The sequence below is a fragment of the Myotis yumanensis genome, unplaced genomic scaffold (genome assembly GCF_028538775.1).
Source record: "Myotis yumanensis isolate MYYU_CA2020_CCGP unplaced genomic scaffold, mMyoYum1.0.hap1 SCAF_12, whole genome shotgun sequence".
NCBI classification, from domain to species: Eukaryota; Metazoa; Chordata; class Mammalia; order Chiroptera; family Vespertilionidae; genus Myotis; species Myotis yumanensis.
Window position 1 is genome coordinate 54882269 of NW_027223763.1, and position 27074 is coordinate 54909342.

The following is a 27074-nucleotide window of genomic DNA, read 5'->3' on the forward strand; positions in this document are numbered from 1 at the left end:
TCCATCATCCAGTCCTGTTATTTCTATCTCCAGAACTTATCCTGAATCCTTGCATCTTTCTCCATTTCCTTACTAACCCTAGACTAGGCTAGCACTTTATCTTGCCTCACTTTTCAAAACAGCCTCCTGTTTGGCTTCCAGTGCATTTTTCTCAGCAGACAGAGATGACAAATCACATCACTCCCTTGGTAACAACCATTTAATAACCTACTGTTATGCTATCATACAACACACCTACTTGCACAGTCTTTGGGCCTGGTGTCCTGGCCCTCTGAACATGCACCCTTCCTTGTTCAATGTCCTCCTTGGCTCCCTGTGTTCCAGCAATTCACAGAAATTCACCTGGTCTCTCCCCATGTCAGAGGAACCGACAGCCTCTCAGCAGCTCCTGCACAGCTAACTCCTCACTTCAATATCACTTCCTCAAAAATGACATTCACAACAAGCCTCACCCGAATTTATAATCCCTTCTCATCCTACCCTCACTCTACGCCTTCAAAAATATAAAACCTTTTAAGTTATGTTAACACGTTACGTAAAATAATGTTAATTCACTTCAATCAAGTGCTAGAAGTTCAAAACAAGATAACATAACTAAACCAGGTAAGGAGAGTACTTATAAAAACTTTATTCTGAGGAAAGTGACAATTCCCTCTTTAAATATTTATTTATTTTTGGGGAAAAAACACAAAGTAATACTTTCTGACTAAAGATTAATTCTAATTATACCAAATTAGATATATTTTTAAAATATTTTGAAAGAACAACCCTGACTACAATTTGCTTATAGCCTTAGATTTCATGCCTGGATATGGGGAATCCAGGCTACTAGATATCATTTTCTGACAGAAATGAACCATTATAAAATGAATTCAAAATATTCTTTTAAGACTCACACTAATGATTTTTAAATGCACTGTCATGAAGGAAACATCTCTGTTGATCATAAGCGAACAAATATGTTTAGATGCTGTTTCATCCCAGGTGGGTCTCTTATGAGCAAAGAGGATGGCCTGAAATGTTTCAACAGGTTCTCTAGTTTGCTCTGATGCTGCCACCCTTCGCACTAAGCTCCACCAGTGTACTACAGTGACATCCAAATGTATGATTATAAAACAAAATTTCACTCGGTGGCCCATCCTGGGACTCCAACACTTCATCTTGTTCTCACTAGCACCACGCACTCTACAACACAGCAAGCCATACATTTGGGGCAGACATCATGAGTTATGGTCCACATGACCTCTAACTTCATTTTTAATAGCATCTTTAACTCCCAGCTCCAGCAGCTATTACGCTGTCATAAACCAAGAGAGAGACATCAGTTGTCTCAGCTTGTATTTTCCTTTTGCCAAATGATCATTTTCAGGGTTCAACAACTTCAAGGTAATATCCACTAACTAGATTTTGATTGTAACTTATAAGATCTCCCAATTTCTTCTGGGAGGAAGAATAGTAGGAATAGCCTAAATCGTATACTGTAGAACTAGAGAACTGGTTCCAAATTGGAATTCCACCACTTCTAATCAGTGTGGCCTCGGGCAACTAACTTAACCTCACACTAGATCTCATTTTATCATTTTACTCATCTGTAAAATGGGGATAATGCCTATTTTTAGGGTTGTATTAAATGAGAAAATAAGTACATAATAAAAACTTATGTAGAATACCTTTCAAAATCCCCAACCCAAAGTGCTCAACAAAGTACAAACATAAACAAATGACAACTCACAAAATATATTTAAGATGCCTCTCTATGCTAATCAAAAGCTACATTGCTCTCCAAGGGCTCAAGAAAAACATAATTCAGCTTCACAATGACACTTGTTATCACAGCAATCTCCATGTAGCCTTGGGTAACTCAAGCACTGATGTGTATTGTGTAGTATGTGAAAACCAGAGAGAGACTGAAGTTTGAGTTCTGATTCCATCTCCTAAAGACTGAGCACTTTCAAAAAAATGAGTGAGTCTGTTTATGTTTCTGTACCTAATCTGTGAATAGAGGACTGATCTTTCTTTCCCTTCTACCTTATTACCTTCAAGTCCTAATACAACATATCTACAGAAATGAGAACAGACCTACCAAAAATCATTAAGATTAAAAGTTTAGCCGAAACCGGTTTGGCTCAGTGGATAGAGCGTCGGTCTGCGGACTGAAAAGTCCCAGGTTCGATTCCGGTCAAGGGCATGTACCTGGGTTGCGGGCACATCCCCAGTTGGAGATGTGCAGGAGGCAGCTGGTCGATGTTTCTCTCTCATTGATGTTTCTAACTCTCTATCTCTCTCCCTTCCTCTCTGTAAAAAATCAATAAAATATATATTTAAAAAAAAAAGTTTAAAAGGTCACTATGTGCATGTGTACATATGTGCATATATTTGCATATGACATTTCCTCCCTAAATTTAACAGAGTTAAAAAAAAGTGATTCATGAAATCAAAGCAAATGGATTATGACAACTTTTACAGAACCTATCCAGAAAACAAAACCTAAAAACAAGCTCATGTAAGTTAAGGGGAGACTGTGAACCTAGAAAAAGTGTTCAGTTGTTCATTGATAGACCTTTCATAACACACTCACCTATCAGCACAAAGCAAGCCTCTACTTGGATTTTCTAAAATACTATCACATTTCTTGTTACTTCAAGTTGTAAAGGCAACACCTTCCTACATTAAAAGCTTAAATGGTTGCTTTAATTAAATTAATGTTTTATGCAGATTTTAAAAATAGGCCTTTTTCACAATTCCTTTACATTTAGTTACTTTAAGATCTGAATAGTGAACATCTCCTATCAAAAGCGACAACACAGAAATGTTCTTGCTTTAGCAAAGTGAATTTGAACTCCAAAATGCTGGGCCTCAGGAAATCGCACATCCAGGAAAAGGCCTATCTACATTTTGAGTATGTAAATGAATTCAAATGAATCACAAAAGTAAAACTAAAAGTTACTTCTATTTATATTAAAACTAGTGGCCGGGTGCTCGGCAATGACAGATGGAAATACATGCGCACAACTGGCGCCAGTGAGAGCTTTATATGTATCGCACGTGCACAAGTCAACTTAGCCTTTTATAGATATAAACCTGCTTAATTAGACCTGCTTTCTGATTTAGATAAACTTTTTCCAGCCCAGTGAAGCACCCCAACTTCTCTTCAGGTAATTGTCAGCAACACAGCAGTAAATATCAACACGAAGCAGATTATTATTATAGATCACTCAGGGAGAACATAGGGTAAAATATTTAACTGCAGCAGTGTTTGACTATATTCTGCCCAGTGAGAAAATCTGAAGTTATTTTCAAGGTCCACCATTTCTTACTTCTTTTCAGTCAGGTCAAGTTTCTAAACTTTCTAAATCTCTGTTTTCCGGCTAATGAAAAGAAAATATGATTCCAACGAGTCTCCTATCTACCTACTCCAGGACTTCTGTGAGGATCAAATGAGATGAGGCACAGGAAAACGCTTCACAGACATTTGGTTAAAGTGTAAAATGTTTCCACCTGTGTTTCTGAAACTCCAAGGAGGCTAGTTGCTATGGAGAGGAAGCCGGGCGTTGCCATGTGATGTCATTACCCGGCACCCACACGACAGTTTCAGGGGTGGGCTGGGCTATGGGCTGCATTTTGCGCCATAGGGTCTGGCAGCCTCAGCTGCGATTTGGTGGGCTGTCACTCCAGGGTGGTGACAGGGCCTGTGTCCCACTTGGGGGAAGCCAAGTGTTGCTTTCTGGGGGCCAAGTCCACAGTGCCGTTTCTCTATGCAGGTCACAGCAGCTCCTGCGCTAAGCGTCTGCCCCCTTATGGTCAGTGTGCATCATTGCAACCGGTTGGAAGGTGGGTAGGACACTTAGCATATTATCCTTTTATATAGATAGATTTGGTTAATAAGCTAATGGCACTATGTTTGCACACTTCTAGGTTTAGTCACACACGGCAAATGAAAGGACTCTCTTATACTTTAATTTTAAAATCAAGCTATTGAGGTTTAAATGGATTTTCTGATATGACAGAAAGCAAGGATACTTCACCTTTCACTATTTTTCCCACCAAGAGATTAATCATAATTAGTATATTTTAAAAATCAAAACTTAAAAGCTATGGTGGAATCACCTTAAGTGAGTCCAACAACAGATAAATGAATAAACAACCTGTGGTTGCTCTGGCCAGTGTGGCTCAGTTGGTTGAGTATCACCCAGTGCACTGAGAGGTAGCCAGTTAGATTCCTGGTCAGGGCACATGCCCGGGGTTGCAGGCTCATTCCCAGGTAGGAGGTATGCTGGAAGGCAGCCAGTCAATATTTCTCTCTCTCTCCTCCTGCCTTCCTCTCGCTCTAAAAAATTAATAAAAAAGTGGTATGTGTGTTTATTTATATATATAATGAAATATTCTACCTTCAAAAGAAGGAAATTCTGACACATGCTGCAACATAGAACCTTGAGGGCATTATGCTAAGTGAAATATGCCAGTCACAATAAGACAAATACTCTATGATTTCACTTACATGATGTACCAAGAGTAGTCAAAATATATAGGAACAGATGATAGAATGATGGTTGCTAGGAGGTAGGGGACAGGGAAAATTGAGATTTATTATTTAATAGGTATGGAGTTTCAATCAGAGAAGATGAAAAGATCTGGAGATGGATGGTAGTGATGGTTGTACTACAATGTGAATGTACCTAATGTTACAGAAATGTACATTTAAAAATGGTTAAAATGGTAAGTTTTATGTTAGGTATCTTGTACCACACTTAAAAAATAAGGTGTCTGGCCTGGCCAGTGTGGCTCAGCAGTTGAGCATCAACGCAGGAACCAAGAGGTCACCAGTTCGATTCCCGCTCAGGGCACATGCCAAAGTTGCTGGCTCCATCTCCAGTGGGGGAATGCAGGAAGCAGCCTATTGATTATGTTTCTCTTTCATCAATGTTTCTATCTCTCTATCCCTCTCCCTTACTCTCTGTAAAAGTCAATAAAAACATATTTAAATCCTGACGATTTAATAGAATATATTAAAGATATATGTGATTTTTCTGAACAGCTGAAGAAAAAGATTTGAAAAATTCAACATTCTCTCAGCAAACTAAAAATAAAAGCAAGCAAGCCAAAGGGATCAGATTGTAAACTCCGATGTACTCAAACCATGGCTCTTACAAGAGCCTCCAACTGTTTCCAATCTAATTCTCCAAACTAAGCGAGCATGATCTTCCTAAAACACAGTCCCCATCCTGTCACTCTTCTGCCCTTAGCTCCCGCTGTATGTAGGAGTTTAAGCCCTAAGGGTGTTACAGCAGCAGTCCTGTGTCCTGCCCATGAACCCTCCCCACAGCCATCTTCCGTCTACCCTACCTTTAACTTCAATTCTTATTTTGCTCACCATGCTTCATCCATACCAAACAACACTCAGCAATGCTTCCCATTTCTCTGCCTTGGCTCTAATCACTTCCAGCTTTTCCTAACTCCTCAACTATGTGGTAAAACTCTACTCCTCCTTTTTAAAGAACTAAATCAAATGTCTTCTCCTCTTTGAAACCTTTCTAAACTGCACACACTCAGAGAGCAGGGATCAGTTATTCCCTCTCTCAAGCCTTCAATGTCCTATGTATGAGTGTCTATCATAGTATGCAATGCATTTAGGACTTTCTGTGTCAATTAGCTAATTTCTTAAACTCATGTTCCTTGAGAAAAGTAACTGATTCCTGGTTTCTCTAGACAATGGCTATAATATAGAAAAAAATGAATGTTTTATAGTCGGGTGAAAATAATAGAATCGAGTTTCTCAAAACAATAGGGATTTTTACAAAATCTCTGTCTTATGAGTTGGTAAAAAAAATGGGTCTTATGGCAAATTAAATGAGAAATGCTGCATTCTATAACATCTTCTTAAAGAGGCACATGCACATCTGAGTATTAAAGATACTGAGATGTAGCATAAACAGAAGCCCATCTCCTTAAATTCATCACATTTCAAACTTGGAAGCCATCTATAACTCCTACTTACATCCCGTAGAACCAGTGTTCTAAGTAACATGCTTTGAGACACACTACATTAACAGATGAACTATTTCTGACATGCTTTGATATTTATAATACCTGTCTCAAATTAGTGAATTACAGAAAGTTCAGTAGTTTACATTTTATATCATTCCATTAAATGTAAATAGAGGCGACATGTGATAACTAAGTAAAAATTCTCTACTATAATTCTCCATTTAGCTGCTGTTGGTAGAACCAAGCCACCACCAAATGGAACAAAATCGAGAATGAGACCTAGACTAGAATCCCACTCACCATGTGAGCCCTGCTGGACTTCTTTGCCAAGTCTCAAATTTAACAAGGAAACAAGACCCGGCCGTGAGACATCAATGTAAAGGGCACTGGTTGGTCACATGCCAGAAGGAGTAGGATCCCTGATGCAGAGCTGACCAGAGTCCTGGACAACACTGCATTCAGAGCACCTGTTCTAACACCCTACATCTACTTTCCATCAGAGAGCGCTGGGGACAGAGCTGAGTCACATGACTGCTTAACTTGAAAGAAAAATTAAAAAAGAACAAATGTGCTCTGCCTCAATAGAGCTTTAGTTATTAAAATTAGGATTTCATCTTTACAGAAACTTTTCTTTGCCCAACTCTGAAGGCTGTGTGATTATTAACTAGCCACAACCCCTTCTGGCTAAGAAAGGACACAAAACTCCTGCCACCTGGGAAGGACTATTATAACTCGCATTTCCATTTTGGTAGTGGCACACCTGGCTGTCTTTTTAGTCTTTCTTTCAGTGAATGAAAGAAATTAAATACAAACTGACTTAATGCATAACTGGTAACATTCAAAAAAGCTAATAATTTGCTTTTCCAAAGAATTTAGAATTCCAAATTGCTGACTTTTCATTTTCTAAGAATTCCCTTTCTGATTTGCTGTTTCATACACAAACAATTCTGTGTATCTTTTACTTGAATGTAAATGAGGCCACTGCATACTCTTAAGTAATTAAGAGAGTGAGGGATTTAAAAGCTAGTCTGAACTAAACAAACCTGTTAACCATTTCAGGAAAGATAATGAGTACATAAAAAAAGAAACCGTAAAAACTACAGTAAAATTTAAAACATGTATTTTCTTACCTATAGCAAAAAATATCAAAACCGGTTCAATTTTTCCTCTTTGTGAGGGCGTTGGTTGGGAAGTTATGTGTGGAAAATAAGGAACTTACCTAGGCTAGAATTGCCTTTTGCTATGGTAATAGTCTTCTCAAAAAATTCTCTGGATATATTCTGAAGCATGATATGCTCGGCAGTAGAGGCCAGAGAGCTCTGTTGATTTAAGAACTTGGAGCCCTGACGGAAAGAAAAAAATAAGTCACATGGAAAGGGAAATTAGACTTTGGAATATGATTTCAACATCACACATGTTCTCTCATTGGTTGTGCTTTATTCCACAAGAATCCATAGCCAAGACAAGTTCATAGGTTGGCTTCTGGAAAACCTCAGTGTCAGGAGAGCACCAGCTCCACATGGGGAGCTGAGCTAGAATATAGAATACTTCCCTGTACCCAACCTCATAACCTCATCCTAACACACCCACCGTATCTTTAAAATAGTACCTTTCCCGTTGAATCAGGCAGCAGAGAAGTAAGCTCTGCACTTGATATAACTTCACTAGGTAGGTGAGACTCAGCCCACATGCCTGTGTTTTCACATCCATATTGTTGTTCAGGTGTATAATCATTTACAATAAACCCAGAAGCAGGTCCCATGCTCAAGTCTACGGAAGGTGGGCTGTCATCCTGTCTTTGCAGGAGGTTCTGGGTGTAGAGTTCTTCCAAAGGCACTTGCAGATCAAGTATTGGATCTGAAGAACTGTCAGTAACATCCTGAAGATGAGAGAATAGAAAAGAAAAAATTATGGCCAGAATTACTTCAATGTATTTTGTAGGATCCTTTCTTAATGGCTGACTACTTAGTGGGGAAAAAAAACCTAAACACAACATAATTATTCATTAGTTAAAAAGCATTAGCAAACACACAAATTCATCACTTAGCTGATATTCTGTATACCTTTGTGTTTATAAGTGCTTTTCAATACATTTCCTGCAATCATACATCTCATGTTACACTTGTACACTATACTGTATATGAGATCATTTAGATACATTAGTATGTTCTATTCACAAATAAAATCATTTGGAGTTCAATTTAAATGGGAAAGCAAGTAACATATTTCCAAATCTTATTTAAAGAGCAGCCTGAGTTCCTAAGTATTATAAGGTCAACTGCATAAAAGAATGACATTAATTGATTCAGATTCACAAGAACCTTCGAGGGAAAATTATTTCAACAGATATTTATAGGTATTTGTGGAAAAGAACAGAAAGCCACAAATTCATATTATTGTAGGGAATTTTTTCATAAATATTGCGCAAGATATAACAGAAGAAATACTAAAATGGGGTATTATAAGATGTAGGTTCTAATTTAGGCTCTCTCGTTAACAATCTGTACATTATAGAACCTCTCTTGGCTTTATATTTCTAAAATTCCCTAAACTCTAAAATTCCATAGTTCTACATAAATGCATGTATGTACTTACAACAGATATACTGTATCACATATGTGCTTTGGGCAAGCAGTAGCTCCATGAACTGCTGCTGTTGAGTAAACTTATCAATTTTCTCTCCAATTCTTTGATGGATGTTTTGAAAGTATAAAAGCAGTATATGAATACAGTGTCACTGGCAAAGATTCAAGCCATACAGGTGCATAGTGTGTATGCATACTATATTAAAGTCTTCCTGTATGGCTCCTACTTCTTCTCCTCTCCACAGTAAAACTGGCTGGCTTCAGTTGTGTGTTTATGAACCAGATTTTAAAATTCATTTGCATTATATATATATATATATACATATATCCAAATACACACACTCACACATCCAAGCACACATATACATTTTAAAACCTAAACAGAAACATACACTACACAGGTTTTCCTCACCCAAGGATATGTTTATTGATTTTAGAGAGAAAGGAAGAGAAAGAAGGGGATTGGGAGAGGGAGAAAAACATGGATGTAAGAGAGAAACAGACCAATTGCCTCCGTGCACACCCGACTGGGGAACGAACCTGCAACCTGCGCTGACAGGAATTGAACCTTCAACCTTTTGGTGTACCAACAATGCCCTAACCAACTGAAATACCTGGCCAGGGTGCTATTTGCTTTTCTGAAGTAAACTTATACCCTGACATGAGAAATTCCCATGTCGATGAATAAAAGTCAAATTCAATCTTCTTAAGGCTATAAAATCTCCCTAAGTTGGAAAGGCCTAGTGTGCAGACTCTGGTGCCCAGCTGCCTTAGTTGAGATGCTGGCTCCATCAGTAGGTACCTCTTTCAGCTTTGACAAGTTACTTAAATGCACTCTGTGCATTGCTTCCCTCCTCTATCAATGAGGGAAAATAATAGGACCTAGTCCAGGGATGGTGGGAGGATAGAGAGAGTTAAAACCACAAAGTACTAAAAACATTGCCTGACTTATTAGAAAGTGCCTGATAACTATTAGGCATTGGTGTTATTTTTACTGCACATCTTTGTGGACCCGTGAAAATTTATTTAGTATAAACTCCTACAATTAGAGCTGTTGTTCAAATGATATGCACACTTACAATGCTGTGCATAGCAAATGGGCTCCCAATTAGCAGTTCAGTGCTTTACTACGTGCACCCCTGACAACGGGTGAGGACATGCCATTCGTATGCCTCCTGTGAACTCTCTCTTTATATACTTTCCCAAGGATTCTATCACATGGTATTCACTTCCTGTGGCCATGGACATATTCTGAATATAGTCTTTGTGATATACACTAGAAATCTTTCCCCAGCTTGTTACTTCTAAGTCTGTATGATCTGTACATGCAGGAGTTAAATTCTATATGTAATCAAGAATTCTTTATGTATTTTTTAACGGACTTTTTTTTTAACATATTTTTTTGACTTTTTTACAGAGAGGAAGAGAGAGGGATAGAGAGTTAGAAACATCGATGAGAGAGAAACATCAATCAGCTGCCTCCTGCACACCTCCCACTGGGAATGTGCCCGCAACCAGGGTACATGCCCTTGACAGGAACCGAACCTGGGACCTTTCAGTCCGCAGGCCAACTCTCTATCCACTGAGCCAAACCGGTTAGGGCTTAACGAAATTCTTTATACAATTAAATTTGTCAATTTGTTGTGTGCTTTTGGGTTTTACATGTTGCTTAATAAGTCCTTCCTCTGCACAAAGTAAACAAAATTCTTTCTAGTACTTTTCTTCTATTTTATAATTGCTTTGTTTTCAGATTCAGTTTTAAACCATCTAGGATTTATTTCAGGGTGTGGTATGAGGTATGGGGTCTCTTTTCATTTTTTCTAAGCAGGTAATCAATTGCTCCAACACAATTATCTTTCCTCTCCCTCAATAAAGTTTTTATCTCTCTGGAATTAACATATTCATGGTACAAAGAACTGAGAAAAATGGAAATATCAAACAAGCAAATAATATCTTTAGAATCCTCAGGAAAAAATGATAGAAAAATATCCTTCTCTGCACTCCTAGAACCTCATCAATAACCTGTTAGCTCATCCACCCAACTTTGATTATTTTAGTCTTCAGTCTTATTAAAAATAGCAGTATACTTACTAAAGCAATTGGTTAGCTTCTGTATTCTAAATTTATCATGATAACTAGCAGTAAGTCATCTCTCCCACTCCCTAAATAAACCTAACAACAAAAACCACTTTTCATCAGAAAAAGAGATCAAGCTGCCCTCCTTAGCTGGGGTTTACTGTAAATTGAGTAACAAATTTCCATGCATTATTCATGAAGGAGTTAACACAGACACACAGAAAAGAAAGAGCTAATCAACACAGCAGACAACATAAGCCTACTTAAGAAATGTTTCTGGTTGCTGAACAACCAACTGAGTTTTATTTTTAAAAGTCTTATGGATCTAAAAGAAAAACAAGAAGAACCCTCATGTATGTCCAAAAATAACTGCAACCTGATATCTAAATGAAGTTGAGATATCAAAAATCCATCTAATATGTGCCTCCACTTGATATAGTCTTGTGTTCTGGGGCGGGGGGAGGGAGGGGAAGGTTAAATAAAAATGTCAAATTTTCTTGAAACAGGTCTATTTCTTAAATGTAGTGAATAAGCTAAGGTTGTACTAGGGCACAGTATTTACCCAGAAAATATATTTACATAGGCTGACTAAATGTTTAAACATTCACTGGACACAACCTGCTTTTTTCTAATAAGCAGTCCACCACTGAAGTCTTCTTAAGACTTTTGGAAAATATACCATAAGCAAAGCTACTCCAACTTACCTTGTTCCCCACTCTTTCTGAGATCGGGTATACGTCCTTTATTGTTTATACACTGGCTCTCCTAAGCAAAAAGGCAACATCTTTTATATTTTGAAAACGTGCAGTTCTGTCACTAGGATTTCCACAACCATTCTCATCATCTTGACTAGAGTGACTTAGTTTTTGACACTAATCCTCTCCTCCAAACAATACACAGATTTTAAACAGGGATATAAAGATAGCAATATTCTAGGCTATAGAATGACAGTAAGTGAAGATTTGGGATTTTTTTTAATATATCACAGAATCCATGAGATGTGTTTGGTGTAGGAGGTGCAAAAAGCAGTTTCTATCTTGACAAACACCAAGTTCACCGTGCACTAGAATCAACAGTATATCCTAGGGGACTGATGTTCACAAATGAAGGACATGTACCAACTAGTAATCATTTCATGCCTGGAGCAAGAGCGAGAAATGTGTGCACAAGGGACGGTAGGGCCTGCAGGTGAGGATTAGGTGAAGGGGAGACTCATTACATAGCAATTATATTTTTATTGGGTGTATTTTTAAGCCAAAATAGGAAGAAAAAAAATGAAAGCATCCTCCCCCCCAAAATATGTTGAGCTTTTAAACAAAAGTCTAGAAGCATTTAAGTTTGAAAACAATTCTCTCTGCATTTGTTATATCTTTGAAGGTGATGAGGAAAGGGGGATAAAAAGATTAATCAAACAATTAAAACCTAGAACAGTAAGAAATGAAAAATCCCCCTGGCTTTCTGCCTTTAAAATCCACATTTCAGTGGTCTGCTTCTATTAATCCAAATGCCCTGGAAGCAGCTATATTTTTCAGATTTTTGAGTGATGGCTATTTCCCTTAAATCCTGATATAACTAATCAAATTAAGGAGGCACCACTCATTTAAAAGGAAAAGACAGCAGAAGAGACTCCCAGGTGGGAGAGTGTTGTAGAGAGGAGTTCACTCTGCCTGGGGCTGAGGTCCTCTGGGGTCTGAGCTGCTGCAGGGTTCTGACAGCTCTGCACTGAGGAAGTCCTCCCTTCAGGGTGGGTTCCTGCTCTGGGGGGACCAGTTCTTACCACTTCTAGCACACCTGATCACGGAGATGAGACCTCTCACAACGTATGGACACAGATAAAATTACCTGTGTGCTTCCAGACATGACTTAAGGCTATAAGACTTACTACATATTTAGCAATGTCAAAAACTTGAGGAGTCACTGAGACCCTCACACCCTATTTCATCCTTCTTCACATCAGTTATCATATACTATACAATCTTATTTTATCAATTAAAAAGTCCCAATCTGAGCTCAATTTCTTTAAGAAAAACGGTCAATTTGAAATTTCATAACAAATTACTATTCTGTCTTTTGAAAGTAAATTTAGTGCAGAGACAAAAAGATGAGTGCATCAACTAACTTTTTATTTATTTACATGCAATTTTCTAGTAAATATCTACATGCTAAAAAGATGCCACAGGAAACAAAAACAAAATCAAAACAAAACAAACAAAAACGTTGCAGAAATTCACCACTTCCTAGGAACAGTGCTACTCTCAAAGAAAACTAAAAGCACACAGGGGTTTCACAATTTGTTTTAAAACATCCTCATTAATGCCTTCTTTGTTGTTTTGCAGTTTAAATATTTCAGTTGATAAGCCAGCTTGCCAAAATTTGCTTCAACAAAAGAGTAAACTGCTTGGGAAATGAAAAAAAAAATAGGAGGCAAACAGACTTCAGTAAGCCAATATGTTGTGCTGCATACAGCCAGCATTTGCCCTGTAAAATATATGCTTCTCAGTATGCAGATTGTGTAATCCCTTTAAGTAACAATTACAAAGTTAAACAATGCAATCTGTCCCACTGGCAAGAACTGTGCTATGCTGTGGATTAGGAGATTCCATTAGGAGATGAACTCAGCTTCCAGCCCTGAGGCCAGGAAAGGCTGAACGGGGTCCAGACAGGACGCTGTCACAGAGGCAGGCTCAGGTGTGGTGAGAGAGGAGCAGATGCTCCATTCAAGATTATACCTTGCAAACCAATTCAAAGAGACTGCCCAGCATCATTTGCAAGAATAACAGGTGTACCTTGAACATAAAAGAAAATGCTTTGATTGTTCTGGCCAAAAAATACTTGTTAATTCAGGAAAAGAGGAAAACAGTGCTAGACCTAGGAAAATTCTACTTTCCAACTTATTCATAGGTTCAAATTCCCTTCCCACTGAACTTATGTGGAAAATATATATTTCACATAATTAAGAATTATTGTCCAGTCTTTTTTATCTTAATTGTTATTGGTGGTATATTTCCAACATAGAAAATTAAAAACATATATCCACATATAAAAGCTTTGCCAAAATTTAACAGATCTTAACATTTTCTTCAATCTCTGTTTCTACTTACAACAATAAAGTGTATTAAGCTAAATTCCATGATTCCTTTTCTAAGAATAACTTCTTTCCTGAAGTTGAACGGTACGATTCCTACACATTTTTAGTTTTTTTTAACACATACACACATACACATACTCATAAAAATACACTGAATTGCTTTGTATATCAATGTCTAGAAAATATAAACAATGCCAACAAATCAATAGAAAGATAAGCAACCCACTATAAACTTAGACGCCACTGATAGAAGTGAAACCCAAATGGCCAATATATGAAGAAGTGTTCAACGTCACTAGTAATCGGGAACCCCAAATTAAATAGTAAGACACCATTTAACACCCAAAAGATTGGATAGGTTTTATAGATCATGTCACTAAGAAAATAAACAAAGTTGGAGAATTTATACCAATAATTTATTTCTAATATAGAAATGGACAGATATGTCAAGTAGCAACCAGATTGTTCAATCATATCCAGTGACTTAAACATATTTTGCTATTCACGATGATTTTTGTGTATTCTTTGGTCTCATTTTATATAAAATCATATGATAGCATTAAGTTTAACTTAGCTAGTAAATATCAAATTAATGAAAGAAATATTTTACTATCCAACTTTGCATGGAAGTCAGTTATGAAGTCATGATAAAATAACTAATTTTTTTCCAAAAGAGACAGTTAAAAACACAATTTGAGAAATAATTTTCATTAATTTTTTTCATTTTAACAAGAAAATCCTAATCACAGCTTTGAACCTCTGTGTCCATCACTCTGCATAACAGACCCTAGAATTAAACAGTCCCTGGGAGTCATCACTGACCCAATCAACACCACCTAAATGAAACTGAACTTCAATCTGGTAATGAATCCATGACTTGAGAAATAGAACGCATCTGACTTGCTACTCCTACAACTCAACTCCGCATAAACAGTGACCTCTGGAAAGTTACATACAAGGTTCTCCCATAAACGAGTTGGCATTCCCTTTGTACCTTGGGAGGAGAAGGTGGAAGGGAGGGACCATAGTTCAGGCCATCACTACAAGCACTGCTGTGAAGAGATAAAATAGAGGCTGGAGTAGAGTAGATACTGTCATCAGGAGAGTAGTGAGACTCAAATGCAGATTCATCGGCGAAGTCAGCATCGTTTGTGTCCACCTAGGGATAAAAACAATAATGTCAGTTGGAAATTCTGTTATTACAAAGTCTCCACTTGAGACCAAAAGGTCCCAGGTATCATTCCTTTGTCTATGCTATTTTCTACATGATCTCTTCAACCTCTTCAACACCTCAGAGGCTAATGCAAGAGTACAAGGATGAACTGCTCACCTGCTGCTGAGCCTGCTGGCGTCAAAGGCTATTTTATTCCATCAATAAGGGACTAAAGGTAACAATCAATAAAGGACTTGGATCAATTCTAAGTTTAGGAATGTCATAAATTAAGGGAAATATTTGCCTTTTTCCCAGTTCACATTATTTTAAAATAATACCTGCCCAAATCTTAGAATTTCATAATAAAATGAATGAGGTCAGCTCTTTTCCTATTCAACTAAAATAAACTTCTTCAACAGGACTGTGAGGCAATCCTCTATTCATAAATCACACCAAGACGATATATTTTGTTTAAAATGCCTGTAAGTACATTTAAAAACCATTCAACAGACCCAGAACTTGATGGTGATCATCAGAAACCAAAGAGAAAAATCTGGCATTTCATGCTGAAATTACACTGGCAAACAAGGTGCCTAATTATGATCTAGTTATGGTAAAACTATTAGTTATAAACGGCTATTGTTGGAAAACTCACATAGAGTGAGGTAGCAAATTTCACTACGTATTATCTAAAAATCCTACTACTATCTTCTGTGGCAGAACCAAGTGAAAGATTCAAGGTATGATAACTCTGAAGCTCTCCTTACAATTCACTCACTGTTACATCTAAGAATAGGTAGGACTGACATAAATACTACCCTTATACAATACTACCACCCTTTTCTGCTTTAATGGCAAAACCTGGTATATTCTATTTCTTTGTGATTTCAACTTACACATTTAGCAAGGAGAAGTTGCACTAAAACATTACACCAGGTCATATTCTTGCAAAAAACATGAGAGGAATAGACGAGCAATTTCAAAATGAACTTCTCTAATAACATTTCTTCAATACATGTTCAAATTCACTAGTGAGTATCTATGTGGAGATTTATCCTTTATGAATGTACATTATGTACTATAATCCAAACATTAAATATTTAACATTTGCTATCTACATAGATAGTATTAACTAAGCCTTGGGCCATAAATTATAATAAAAAAATATTTGTTTTAAGTAACACTAAAAAAATGTCTCAAATAATTTGTCTAACTTTAGTTGATGCCTCAGAATCTTAAAAGAGATCCTAACAATCAATTCATCTAATTATTGTAGAAATAAAAACGTCAGGGTCCAGAAAAGTTGAGTGACCAGTAGAAGATTATACAGCTAATTAGGGAGAAGGCCCAGGACACTTCCTACCATAAGATGTTGAGCTCATGGGAAAATGGAACTAATCTTCTCTTTGACTGGTATTCATTTAAGGAGATTCAAGGAAGCTGTGTCAACTCTAGAAAAAAATGTATTTCTTGGGGCACTTTTAGAGACAATGATACATTTGTGACCTACCACATTTCAAAAGAATTTTCTATGGCTGAAGACTATTTGACATATTTATATCATAATACTTTATGTAGTTCATAGAGTTCTAAACTATCTAGTTTTGAAGTGTTAACATAATCCTATCTAATAAAAGAGTAATATGCAAATTGACCATCACTCCAACACACAAGATGGCCGCCCCCATGTGGACACAAGAGGGCCACAACAAGATGGCCAGCAGGGGATGGCAGTTGGGAGGGACCAGGCCTGCAGGGGAGGGCAGTGGGGGCAATCAGGCCTGCAGGGGAGGGCAGTTGGGGGGAGACCAGGATGGCAGGGGAGGGCAGTTTGGGGCAATCAGGCCAGCAGGGGAGCAGTTAGGCATCAATCAGGCTGGCAGGGGAGTGGTTAGGGGCAATCAGGCAGGCAGGCAGGCAGGCAAGCAGTTGGGAACCAGCAGTCCTAGATTGTGAGAGGGATGTCCGACTGCCTGTTTAGGCCCGATCCCCAAAATGGGCAGTCGGACATCCCTTGAGGGGTCCCAGATTGGAGAGGGTGAAAGCTGGGCTGAGGGACAACCCGTCTGTGCACGAATTTCGTGCACCAGGCCTCTAGTCGTATATAATAAAAGGCAAATATGCAAATCGACTGAACAGAGGAACGACCGGTCGCTATGACATGCACTGACCACCAGGGCACAGACACTCAACGCAGGAGCTGCTCCCTGGTGGTCAGTGTACTCCCATAAGGAGAGCACTGCTCAGCCAGAAGCCCTGAGCCGGGTTCACGGCTGGCGAGTGAAGCAGCCATGGCGGGAGCCCCTCCCGCTTGCACAGCAGCGCTAAGGATGTCCAACTGCCAGCTTAGCTCAGCAGGCCTAAGCTGTCAGTTGGACTTCCCCTGAGGGCTCCCAGACTACGAGAGGGTGTAGGCCAGGCTGAAGGGGACCCCCCACCCCCACGAGTGCACGAATTCTATGCACTGGGCCTCTAGTATTAGCATAATGTCCATGGAGAGCTGTTATCTCCTTAAAAGGCAGGCAAAATGCTGATTTCTGGCTAAATACTGAAACAGTAAAAGAATGCCTAGGAAGATTCAGTATGAAATGAGAGTAAATAAGTGCTCCGACAACATTTGGTATGATGTAAAGATTAATTCTACCTGTTGATATAATGCCTTGCTAAATAAATTTTCCACGAATCCAACAAATAGTTTTCAAATAGGTTTGTTTTTCTTCCCATTTTGAATTATTAGAACTATTGGAGTTGATGAGAAAATGTTCCGTTTCACAAATATAATGAACAAAGAATACAGTAAGACTTTAGAATATTTTGCAAGATAAAATAAGACATAAGATTTTTTTTTAAAGAAAGCTTGAAAAGCTGTGGCCACTAACCAGAGCCAAGTCAGCCCTGAAGAGGGCTTTGTCAGCCAGCCCTTCCTCCTGGCAGGAGTGTGGGGGGTAGAGGAAGGAATCCTCCTTGGCAGAAACATAACCTTCTTCTGGCGAAAGCTGCAGGGAGAATGAAGTCCAGCGAGTAAGGATGCGATCATGAAAAGGAAAGAGAACGGAAAGAGAGGGAAGAGGGGAGAGGGAGCAGGAGAAAAAGTTAAAGGAGGAGAGAAAAAAATGGGAAATTTTTCAAATGATACCACATGACTTTAACATAGAATGATGAACATAAAATATGATAAATATTCATATTTAACATTTGTATTTGTTAAGTTACAGTGAGGATATTTATTTGAATACCAACACCATCTGTTAGATAAGAATCCTTTCAACTAATTTTTTTCATCCTTCTCATAAAAGATGATCAAAATCAATAATATAACAAAATATTTTATATTAAAGTAATCGTCTGGTCTCTGGTCATTTTTATCTGACAAATATTCTGGCTAAACAAGTTCTTAATATAGAAATAAGGCAACTTTTATCACACTGACAGGAAACCTAACATCTTTATTCCAACCTCAGAGAAAATAGGCTAACATCCTATATAATAAAAGGCTAATATGCAAATCGACCGAACTGTGAATGAGTGGTCGCTATGATGCACATTGACCACAAGGGGGCAGACGCTTGATGCAGGAGCTGCCCTGGTGGTGAGTTCCCACAGGGGGAGCGCCGCTCAGTCAGAAGCTGGGCTAAAGGCTGGCGAGCGCAGCCGTGGTGGTAGGAGACTCTCCCACCTCCACAGCAGTGCTAAGGGGCAGCGAGCCAAGCAGTAAGGAACACTGAGCAGGCAGGTAATAAGGAGCGAGGGCTCCTGGACTGTGAGAGGGATGTCCAACTGCTGGCTTAGGCCCACTCCCCATGGACATACCCCATGGGATCCCAGACTGCAAGAGGGCATAGGCCGGGCTGAGGGACACCCCCCTCCCCTGTGCATGAATTTCATGTACTGAACCTCTAGTAGTTAGATAATTGTCATGCCTACATCACCTCATATCATCGATTACATATAAAAGTATTTTAGGAAAATAGTTTTTCTTCTTGTTCCACAAATATGAGTTAGTAGATAGTAAACTTCTCTTTATATAAAAGATATTTTTCATATTATTGCAATGCATATGGAATTTGAAATAGTTAACATTCTCATGAAAGAAATTTATTTTGGAACTAGCTAGGGAAAAACAGTATGCTTCTTAATAACTGGCATGGATCCTTCTAAGAGCAGTAAAAACATATATGGAATAAATGTTTGCCATTTTCTTTATTGAACAATAAGACTAGAACCAAATGTATGGTCAATCTTAACATACAGGGTGGGGCAAAGTAGGTTTGAGTCATGAGTATGTGAAACACAGAGTTTCTTCTTGTATTATTATTTATTGATTATATTATTTTCTATATGAAGAACTGTAAGCCCACTTTTGCCACACCCTGTATATGCAGAGTCCCAATGGCCTATCTTCATTTTTATATCCCCCCTCATATCGATCTTCTGTTGTGATTTCTACAATTCTGGTTTGATTTCAGGTTAGATTAACATATTCTTCCTCCCTCCCTTCCTCTCCCTCTTTCTGTTTTTATAAATATATTTTCATAGATTATCAATTCTTTGTGGAGTAAAAAGTGAAGCACAAAAAATGTAATTAACATTTAAAACATATTAACTATGCTTACTATTTCAGTCAACAAATTTTTCCTTAATGTTTATGCAAATATATCCATGTGTCTGTAGTTTCTTAGGAGGAGTATTTGCCCTTTCACTTAAGAATACATTTATACACTGAAAAAAAACTCCCAAAGAGTGAGAATGTCTCTCAGATTTCACTGCAACTCAGTCTTACTGGTAAGTGCTGTGTTGCAATCACTTTATCTACTAAACGTATTGGCATTATGGAAGCATGTCATTATTTTTAATATTGCAATAATTAATGACATGAGGGCTCTTCCCTCCCTCAGGAAGCCACGCACTGATGAATCCACTTTGGAAAGTTCAATTTCTTGCTTTGCAGCAATTAGACAACAACTGTGTTGAAATTGACAGAATGTAGGACCTCAAGCCACTCTACAGAGATTCTACTTTATCCCACCCAAATTAAAGATTCTGCTGCTAGTTGTTAATGCTGTTAATTTCTCTAATACTCTACTATATTGGGATAGATATTTTAAGGCATTATTTCATTGAAAATATTTCATTCTGTATTATCATGACATTATTATCAAATACAAAAGGTGAAAAGTGAAGCACAAAACAATGTTACCGATTTATTTCTGAACTTCCTGTTTTATTTCCTTTATATTTAAAAAAATATTATTCAACGTTAAATTTTTAAACTCAAAAGCCAGTTAACAATTGTGTTTATAGAAAGTACCAAAAGTCATGATTCATCATAAGAACATGTGAAGCTAAAAATAAGCGCAGAAGCCATTTTATTTGCAAATATTGAAAAGAATCAGTAAAATCCAAATTCTTACGGGTAAAGGCTTGGCAACTCCTATTTTCACCGGGCCTGACGGGGCTCCCTTCAGGGCCTGCACAGCTTCCTCGAGACTGCTGCTCTCCAGGTTCACGTCATTGACAAACATGAGGCGATCCCCAGGAAGAAGGCGTCCATCCTTTTCAGCAACACCACCAGGAACCAAAGAACGAATTACGATCACAGTGCTGGCTGGATCCACAGGGTCCTGACAGAAGGAAAAAGGACAGAGCAGGCAGCTCCATTTTACACTGGGAAATATGTTCACAGGCTGCTCCCCCTGAACTGTAATGGATGAGTAACTGTTTCGGGTGTCTTTAAAAAAGTTCATCAACCCTTCTAATGAATTATCTGGGCAAAGGTTCCCTTCTAGAGTTTAGGAAGAAATCACTCTATACAAGCTCCCTCTCTTGGCACCATTCCTGAGTCGACCTTTCAAATTGTACAGATAAGTTGAAAATAATTTTAACGTTTGTCAAATGTTATAACTATCATCTGAGGGTAGACAGATGTCAGATATATGAATTATTAACACCAGCGTTTGTTTAATAGGGAATAACGGCTCTGGAGCATCAGTGGTTGTGAGTATACTGAAGGTAGGGCCTCTCTCTTGAAATAAGGAAGTGTAAAGCGAGGCCGTACAGAATTTGGTGATGCAGTGTAAGATATACAGCAAGGTTAGTATTAGCACAAGGCTCCAGAATCAGGCCCTGTGCACGACACAACCCAGGGGAGCCATCGGAGATGGCAACTGGCTCCGTATTAATTAATGAGGAGCAACAGCTGTGTCTATCCAACGGGCTGCAGCATTCCCTCAGCTACTCACACTACAGAACACAATGCAAGGTAAGGATGCAGTCACATTTGACCAATTTAAGATTATTCATAAATTTAGTCAAACGATAGGAATGCTGGAATTTATAACATAGCCGATTATAAATCTCTTATTCACTTCAGACAGACTTTCTGTCTTACCATTAAAATATGAACCATCGATTAAGTGCATGGAAATAAAAATAGTTTGGACATACTCCCCAATGTCCAAAAAACAAAACAAAATGATATTTCTATGAAATTCCTAAAATGCATTCTGCATATTCTTCAAATCCTCAAGAGTTACAATATAAAAGAGCTCAAGGAATTCAATATTTAAAAAAAGTCCTCTAAGATAATCAATGAATCATCATATAAATTACTATTTTGAAGGTTTTACTAGGAACAAGAAAATGCCTTTGATGACTAAAATGTTATCTGCCTTTGCTCTATCAACATGTCTTTGTATATATCATTTTTTATTTTTAAAAATTGTTAAAAGTCGGATTTACCTGGTAATCTAAAATGCTAAAGCCAAGTCCTTTGCTGCCTTTCTCCAGCTCAATGTGCTGAACGTCCGCCTCCCACATGGCCAAAGGTCCGTGAACCTTCCCTGGATCCCGACCCACATCGGGCATCTCTAGCGCAGGCTCCTCGGTCTCCGAAGACCCGATGAACTCGCCGAGATCTATGTGAGGCTGGTGACAGACCAGACAGCTCTTATTTCAGAGGCACTAGATGAGCGGATACACATAACAGCACTCCAGGAAAAAAGGAGATTCTCAGTGTCTTTCCAGAAAAAAAGTACTCTCAAATAAGGGTAGCAACAGCTTATCAGGAAATCCTTAGGAATTAAGGTCATAGTTACTGAAAGCTATTAGACAAGAAGAAATGCCTAACTTATGACAGGCGTTAAAATTATATGGTTCTTTTTGTAAATTTCTATTTATTTTTTAAAGTATTGGAGATCTCCCCCTCTTCTTCCCCCCTGACCCCCTCCACCCCGCACCCACTCTACCCCCCAGGCCTACTGCAATATTGTATGTGTCCGTGGGTTATGCATATAAGTTTTTTGGTTAATTACCTACCCCCGCTTCCCTCTGAGATTAAAAAAAAGTATGCACCAGGCTGTCGTGGCTCAGTGATTGAGCGTAGACCTATGAACTAGGAGGTTATGGTAGGAATCCCAGTCAGGACACATGCCTGCATTGCCAGAGGCAGCTGATCAATGATTCTCTCTCATCATTGATATTTCTACATCTCTCTCCCTCTCCTTTCCTCTCTGAAATCAATAAAAATATTTTTAAAAAGTATGGTTTAAAGATCTTATATAAAAATATTCAAAGGGCCAGCGTTACTAAGTGGTTAGAGCTCAACCTGTTCACAGAAGTGTCTCAGGTTCAATTCTTGATCAAGGGCAAGTACCCAGGTTGCAAGTTTGATCTCTGGCCCCACTCGGGGCAGATGCAGGAGGCACCTAATCAATGTGTCTCTCTCACATAGATGCTTCTCTCTCTCTCTCTCTCTCTCTCTCTCTCCCTCTCTCCCCCTCTCTGACCCCTATTCCCTCTAAAAAAATCAATGGAAAAATACCCTCCTGTGAGGATTAACAAAATATATATAAATACAACAGTTACATCTCAGAGCATGACTGTGGGTGATTTTCACTTATTTCATCAGTTTCTGAATCACCTCCGTAGTCAGAAGAAAAACAGCAAGCTATTTTGATAAAAAGTAATTATGATAAATAAAAATTCATGAAGAAATGGCTCAATGTAAAAGTTCCATGTTTTATGCATCTCTGTCTTGTACACAAGATTATTTCATTAATAAATTAACGTGCACAGTTGCCAGACAAGATTTAAAGTCAGAAGGGCTGGGGCTTGAAAATTGTCTCTAGGATTTCTCATGTGCTGCCTTGAGCAATATTCTTAACCTGGGCTTCGTAACTACCCATCTCATAGATTTTTGAAGATTAAATGAGGTAACGATGATAAATCATCTGGTACAGAAACAGAGGCTCAAACTGTTAGCTTCTTTGATAAAAATACATTAAAGTGACTCTAGATTAATTCAGCTGTTAATCTAGAAGAATACATTAAATTCTAGTTTGCTCTTCGTTTTTATTCAATTATTGCATAGCCTAGGACCATGGATGCAAATCTGTCCACTTGTTTTATTGTAATAATCACATTTATATCACATAAAAATGTGTATGGTTATGTGGGGTACTACATAACTACAATTTGGACTTACGTTTATGATTCTACCCTGTTCTAATCACCCATGTGAATATTAAACTATACACTTTATTCTTCAAAGTTTTCAAAATTATCTCAATTTACTGATTCCTTCAGTATAATGTAAATCAAATCCTAACATCATCTCTCATTATATCTTAAAAGGGACTTCAATTAGATTGCAAATATACAAAGTCCAATTCATAACTTCAGATATCTACTGTGAATCTTCGGAAAGGCCAATGAGCTCCATTTTTTGACATTTTGATCTGAATGGAAAAGAATGAGCAAACATAAAAATGGGAATTTCTGGATGTCACAGAGTATTATCTGACGTAGTATTACAAGTTCAAATTTCTCACTTTTTAAAGTATTGATAGTGTGCAAATAAGAGCAACACATGCAGAAATGATGTGTCCATCCATATTTTAACCATTCCCTGAGCAGTAACTGTGTGAGAGGCCCTGAGCTCAGTAGGTTACATAAAAGTATCACTCACCACATAGATGGTATATACTCACTATTTACGTACTTTAATTTTCTGTTCCATGAATGGGGACAATACAAGTATTGACTTCATACTAGTAGTATGAATAAATTATATAAGCATATCATGGGCAATGAAATAAAATATCCATACAAGACCTTATTTTAGCTGCAGAGTAATGCTCCAAGACAGGCAACATGACTTACATTGCACAGAGGAAAAAACTGAGATTCAGAAAAGTGAAGTGACTTGCCCAAGGTCCCAGAGGCTAGGAAATGCCAAGCCTGATTCAAACCCAGGTCTGTCTGACTCCGAGGTTTATCTTATAAGCCATGGCACAATGTAAGGAAACCAAACACCAAATAAAAGAAAAGAGGCCTAAAAAAATTCCAAACACCATTTAGCCTTTCCATTATATATTCAGATTAGTCTTATATCCATTAGCCAATACCTTTTCTGTTAGTTCAATGTCACAGAGGTCCAGGCCATCCAATTCGGACTGGGTGGTGGGTGGCACAGTGCGACGACAGCACACCATGGTCACTTCTATAGGCAACTCTTTTAAAATATTCACCACATCTTGGTGATTTTCCCCAAGCAATGTTATGCCATTCACCTGAGGAAAAAGAGAAGTTGTCCAAGAAAGAACATTTCATAGCATGAATATTCTTTAGAGAACAATTTTTTATTAAGTACATATAAATTTTACTATTACCACAGTTCTCCTGTGCTCAGAACTGTAATTGGACTCGTAACAACACTATTGAAAACGTTTTACGCACAAGGTTAGAGTCTGTTGGATTTGGACCTTCTACAGCACTCAGAAAAATCACTAGCTTGCATCCATGTTTGATCTCCCAAAGTAGTAGTTTGGAAGAAAGAGTTAATAAAAACTTCCCCAAAGGATGAATGGGAAAAGGGATTATTTTAAAAATTTACATTTTATATTATTATTAAGTGAAAAATGTCAAAATGGAAAATGGCACATATTATGCACTAGCATGCTTTTCATATAAGCGAGGCAAAAGAATACATTCATATTTCGTATTTATGCTTAAAGATATCCAGAAAGTTGCACAGAAACAAATGTAATTAGTTACCTAAGGAAGGGAGACAGGAACTGGGTGAATTGGAATAGGAAAAAGACTTTTTATTGTAAAGCTTTTGCATTCTTTGTGATTTTGAAATATGTAAATGTATTACATATTCTACAAATTGAACAAATGTTTTAAAAATCTTAAAGAAGTTTTTATAGTTCTCTTTAATTAAAACAAACAAACTCAGCATGGAATACGTCTGAAAATCAGTCCAAATATAGATTTGAAATTTCTGCATTGGGTGGAATTTTATTTGTAGATCTCCCTTGAGTATCCTTTAGAGGGGAAATTTATATAAGAACTTAATTATTCACCATGAAACCTCCTGCAGCCTTTTAAGAATTCTCTTTGGGGAGGGAGGGTAAAATGGCATAGCTCTTACCTCCAATAGCTCATCTCCACTGAAAAGCTTCCCACTGTGTCCAACAGGACCTTCCGGTAGAACAGATCGGATAAAATGATGTCCCACTGTTGCTTCCAGACTTATCCCCAAACCGCTGCTCTCACTGAACTTGCTCACATGGGCCACCTAAAAAAGGAAAAATCATCACAGTTCTAATATTCTTTTATTTTTTAATTCTCAAATATGTATTTTATTAGTGGCTTGGTGCATGGATTTGTGCACATTGAAAGGAAATTAATTAGAGGATGGCTGATGGTGAGGGGACTGGGCGAGATGGGCTGGACATGCCCTAAAGCCAACCTCCCTTGGTTTCTTCCCCCACTGGTCGCACCTGGGGTAGCGCCTGGGCTCAAAGAGCTTCTGCTGAGTGAGCAGGGTCCTTCTGGCAGGTGGGGTCCCTCGGCCTGGCCTGCGGGTATCAGGCCAAAACCCGCTCTCGGACATCCCCTGAGGGATCCCGGAGTACCAGAGGGCACTCTGCAAAGTTGCTGTCGTACACGGTGTGGAATGCAAACACAAGTGTGCAGTAAACCAGATTTGGGCCGATGGTGCTCCAGCAACAATATAACCCTCAGCCAAAGGTGCAATCGTGTGGGCCTGTGAGGAATTGGGCTCCCTCCCCTCTGGTTCCAGGGTGCATCACCCCAGAACCACCGCTGCCAAGTCACCGCAGCTCAGCAGCTCCTGCGTTGAGTGTCTGCCCCCTGGTGGTCAGTCCGTGTCATACCTACAGGCTGGTTGGATGGTCGCTTAGCCTGATAGATAGATAGATAGATAGATAGGTAGATAGATAGATAGTTGATAGACAGATAGATAGATGATAGATAGATAGATGATAGATAGATAGATGTTTGTTCAAAGCAGATCAAGTTTCTCACAAAAGTTCAAAAACCTTATTATAAAGTATCAAAGCTTTGCCTTTGAAAGAGTACTGATTATCTGTCAGTTTCATGAAACAACAGAAACCAAAAGGAAGCAGTGAGATGCAAGAACCTCAGATACTTTGCTGTGCCTACAGACACTAATAAGGATGGAAGGTAGTCTAAACTGCTACAGATAAAACGAACACCTGAGCTCAAACAACAGTATAGGAAAGATACCCACTTGGTGCTTACTTTGTGCCAGGGACTGTGCTAACCCCACTACACAGAATCTCATTGTCTTCTCAGGAATAGATATAGTTTCTATCCTCGTTTCCCAGAGAGGTTACCTTAACCACAGTCACACAGCTAGAAAAGAGCTTTGAAACTCAGCTGTCTGAACCTAGAGCCCACACTTCTCACTTATGCTGTTTTGAGGGACGACAATGGTCTTTAAAAGTCTTCCAGGACCCCACTCACAAGGCCCATCAATCCTCCTTTCTACTGCACCACTCCCCCCTATGATTACATTTATGCTGTATAATTATGTCACCAACAATTTAAAGTCAGATCTATGTCTAATTTACTTTTGTTGAGAGCCAGTAAATAGCTTAACTCTTTTTTACTTACAGCACACTTCTGCCCTCAACAGATTGGGAGTGCCATGTGCACAAAGGCCATTAAAAGGTCCCAGTCTCAGGTCTGACATCTGACTAGTCAACACTTGCCTAGTCAAAAGGTTCCCTTCACTATTCAGTTACCAGCAGAAGAGGTGCAGTCTCAGTGATGCAAGCCAGTTTCCTCATAGATGGAACATCTCAACTTTCTTTTCATGTTAAATTAACAATAGTGAAGCTGCACTTTATTGTATTTT

General features: G+C 38.4%; 1 protein-coding gene across 10 annotated transcripts in view; it reads right to left on the minus strand.

Annotated features, from left to right (window-relative positions):
• Positions 1-27074, minus strand: part of MPDZ (multiple PDZ domain crumbs cell polarity complex component) — a 268048-nt gene that overhangs the window by 65121 nt on the left and 175853 nt on the right. For 9 of the 10 annotated variants that reach the window (XM_070431681.1, XM_070431682.1, XM_070431684.1 and 6 more), the window contains exons 14-21: positions 25320-25466; positions 24292-24456; positions 21626-21811; positions 20299-20508; positions 17767-17883; positions 14729-14893; positions 7595-7864; positions 7205-7328 (exon numbers count right to left, since the gene is read on the minus strand). In XM_070431681.1, the coding sequence (XP_070287782.1) occupies positions 7205-7328; positions 7595-7864; positions 14729-14893; positions 17767-17883; positions 20299-20508; positions 21626-21811; positions 24292-24456; positions 25320-25466 (1384 nt within the window). The remainder of the gene's footprint in view (positions 1-7204; positions 7329-7594; positions 7865-14728; positions 14894-17766; positions 17884-20298; positions 20509-21625; positions 21812-24291; positions 24457-25319; positions 25467-27074) is intronic. The other variant, XM_070431686.1, reaches the window with a different exon arrangement.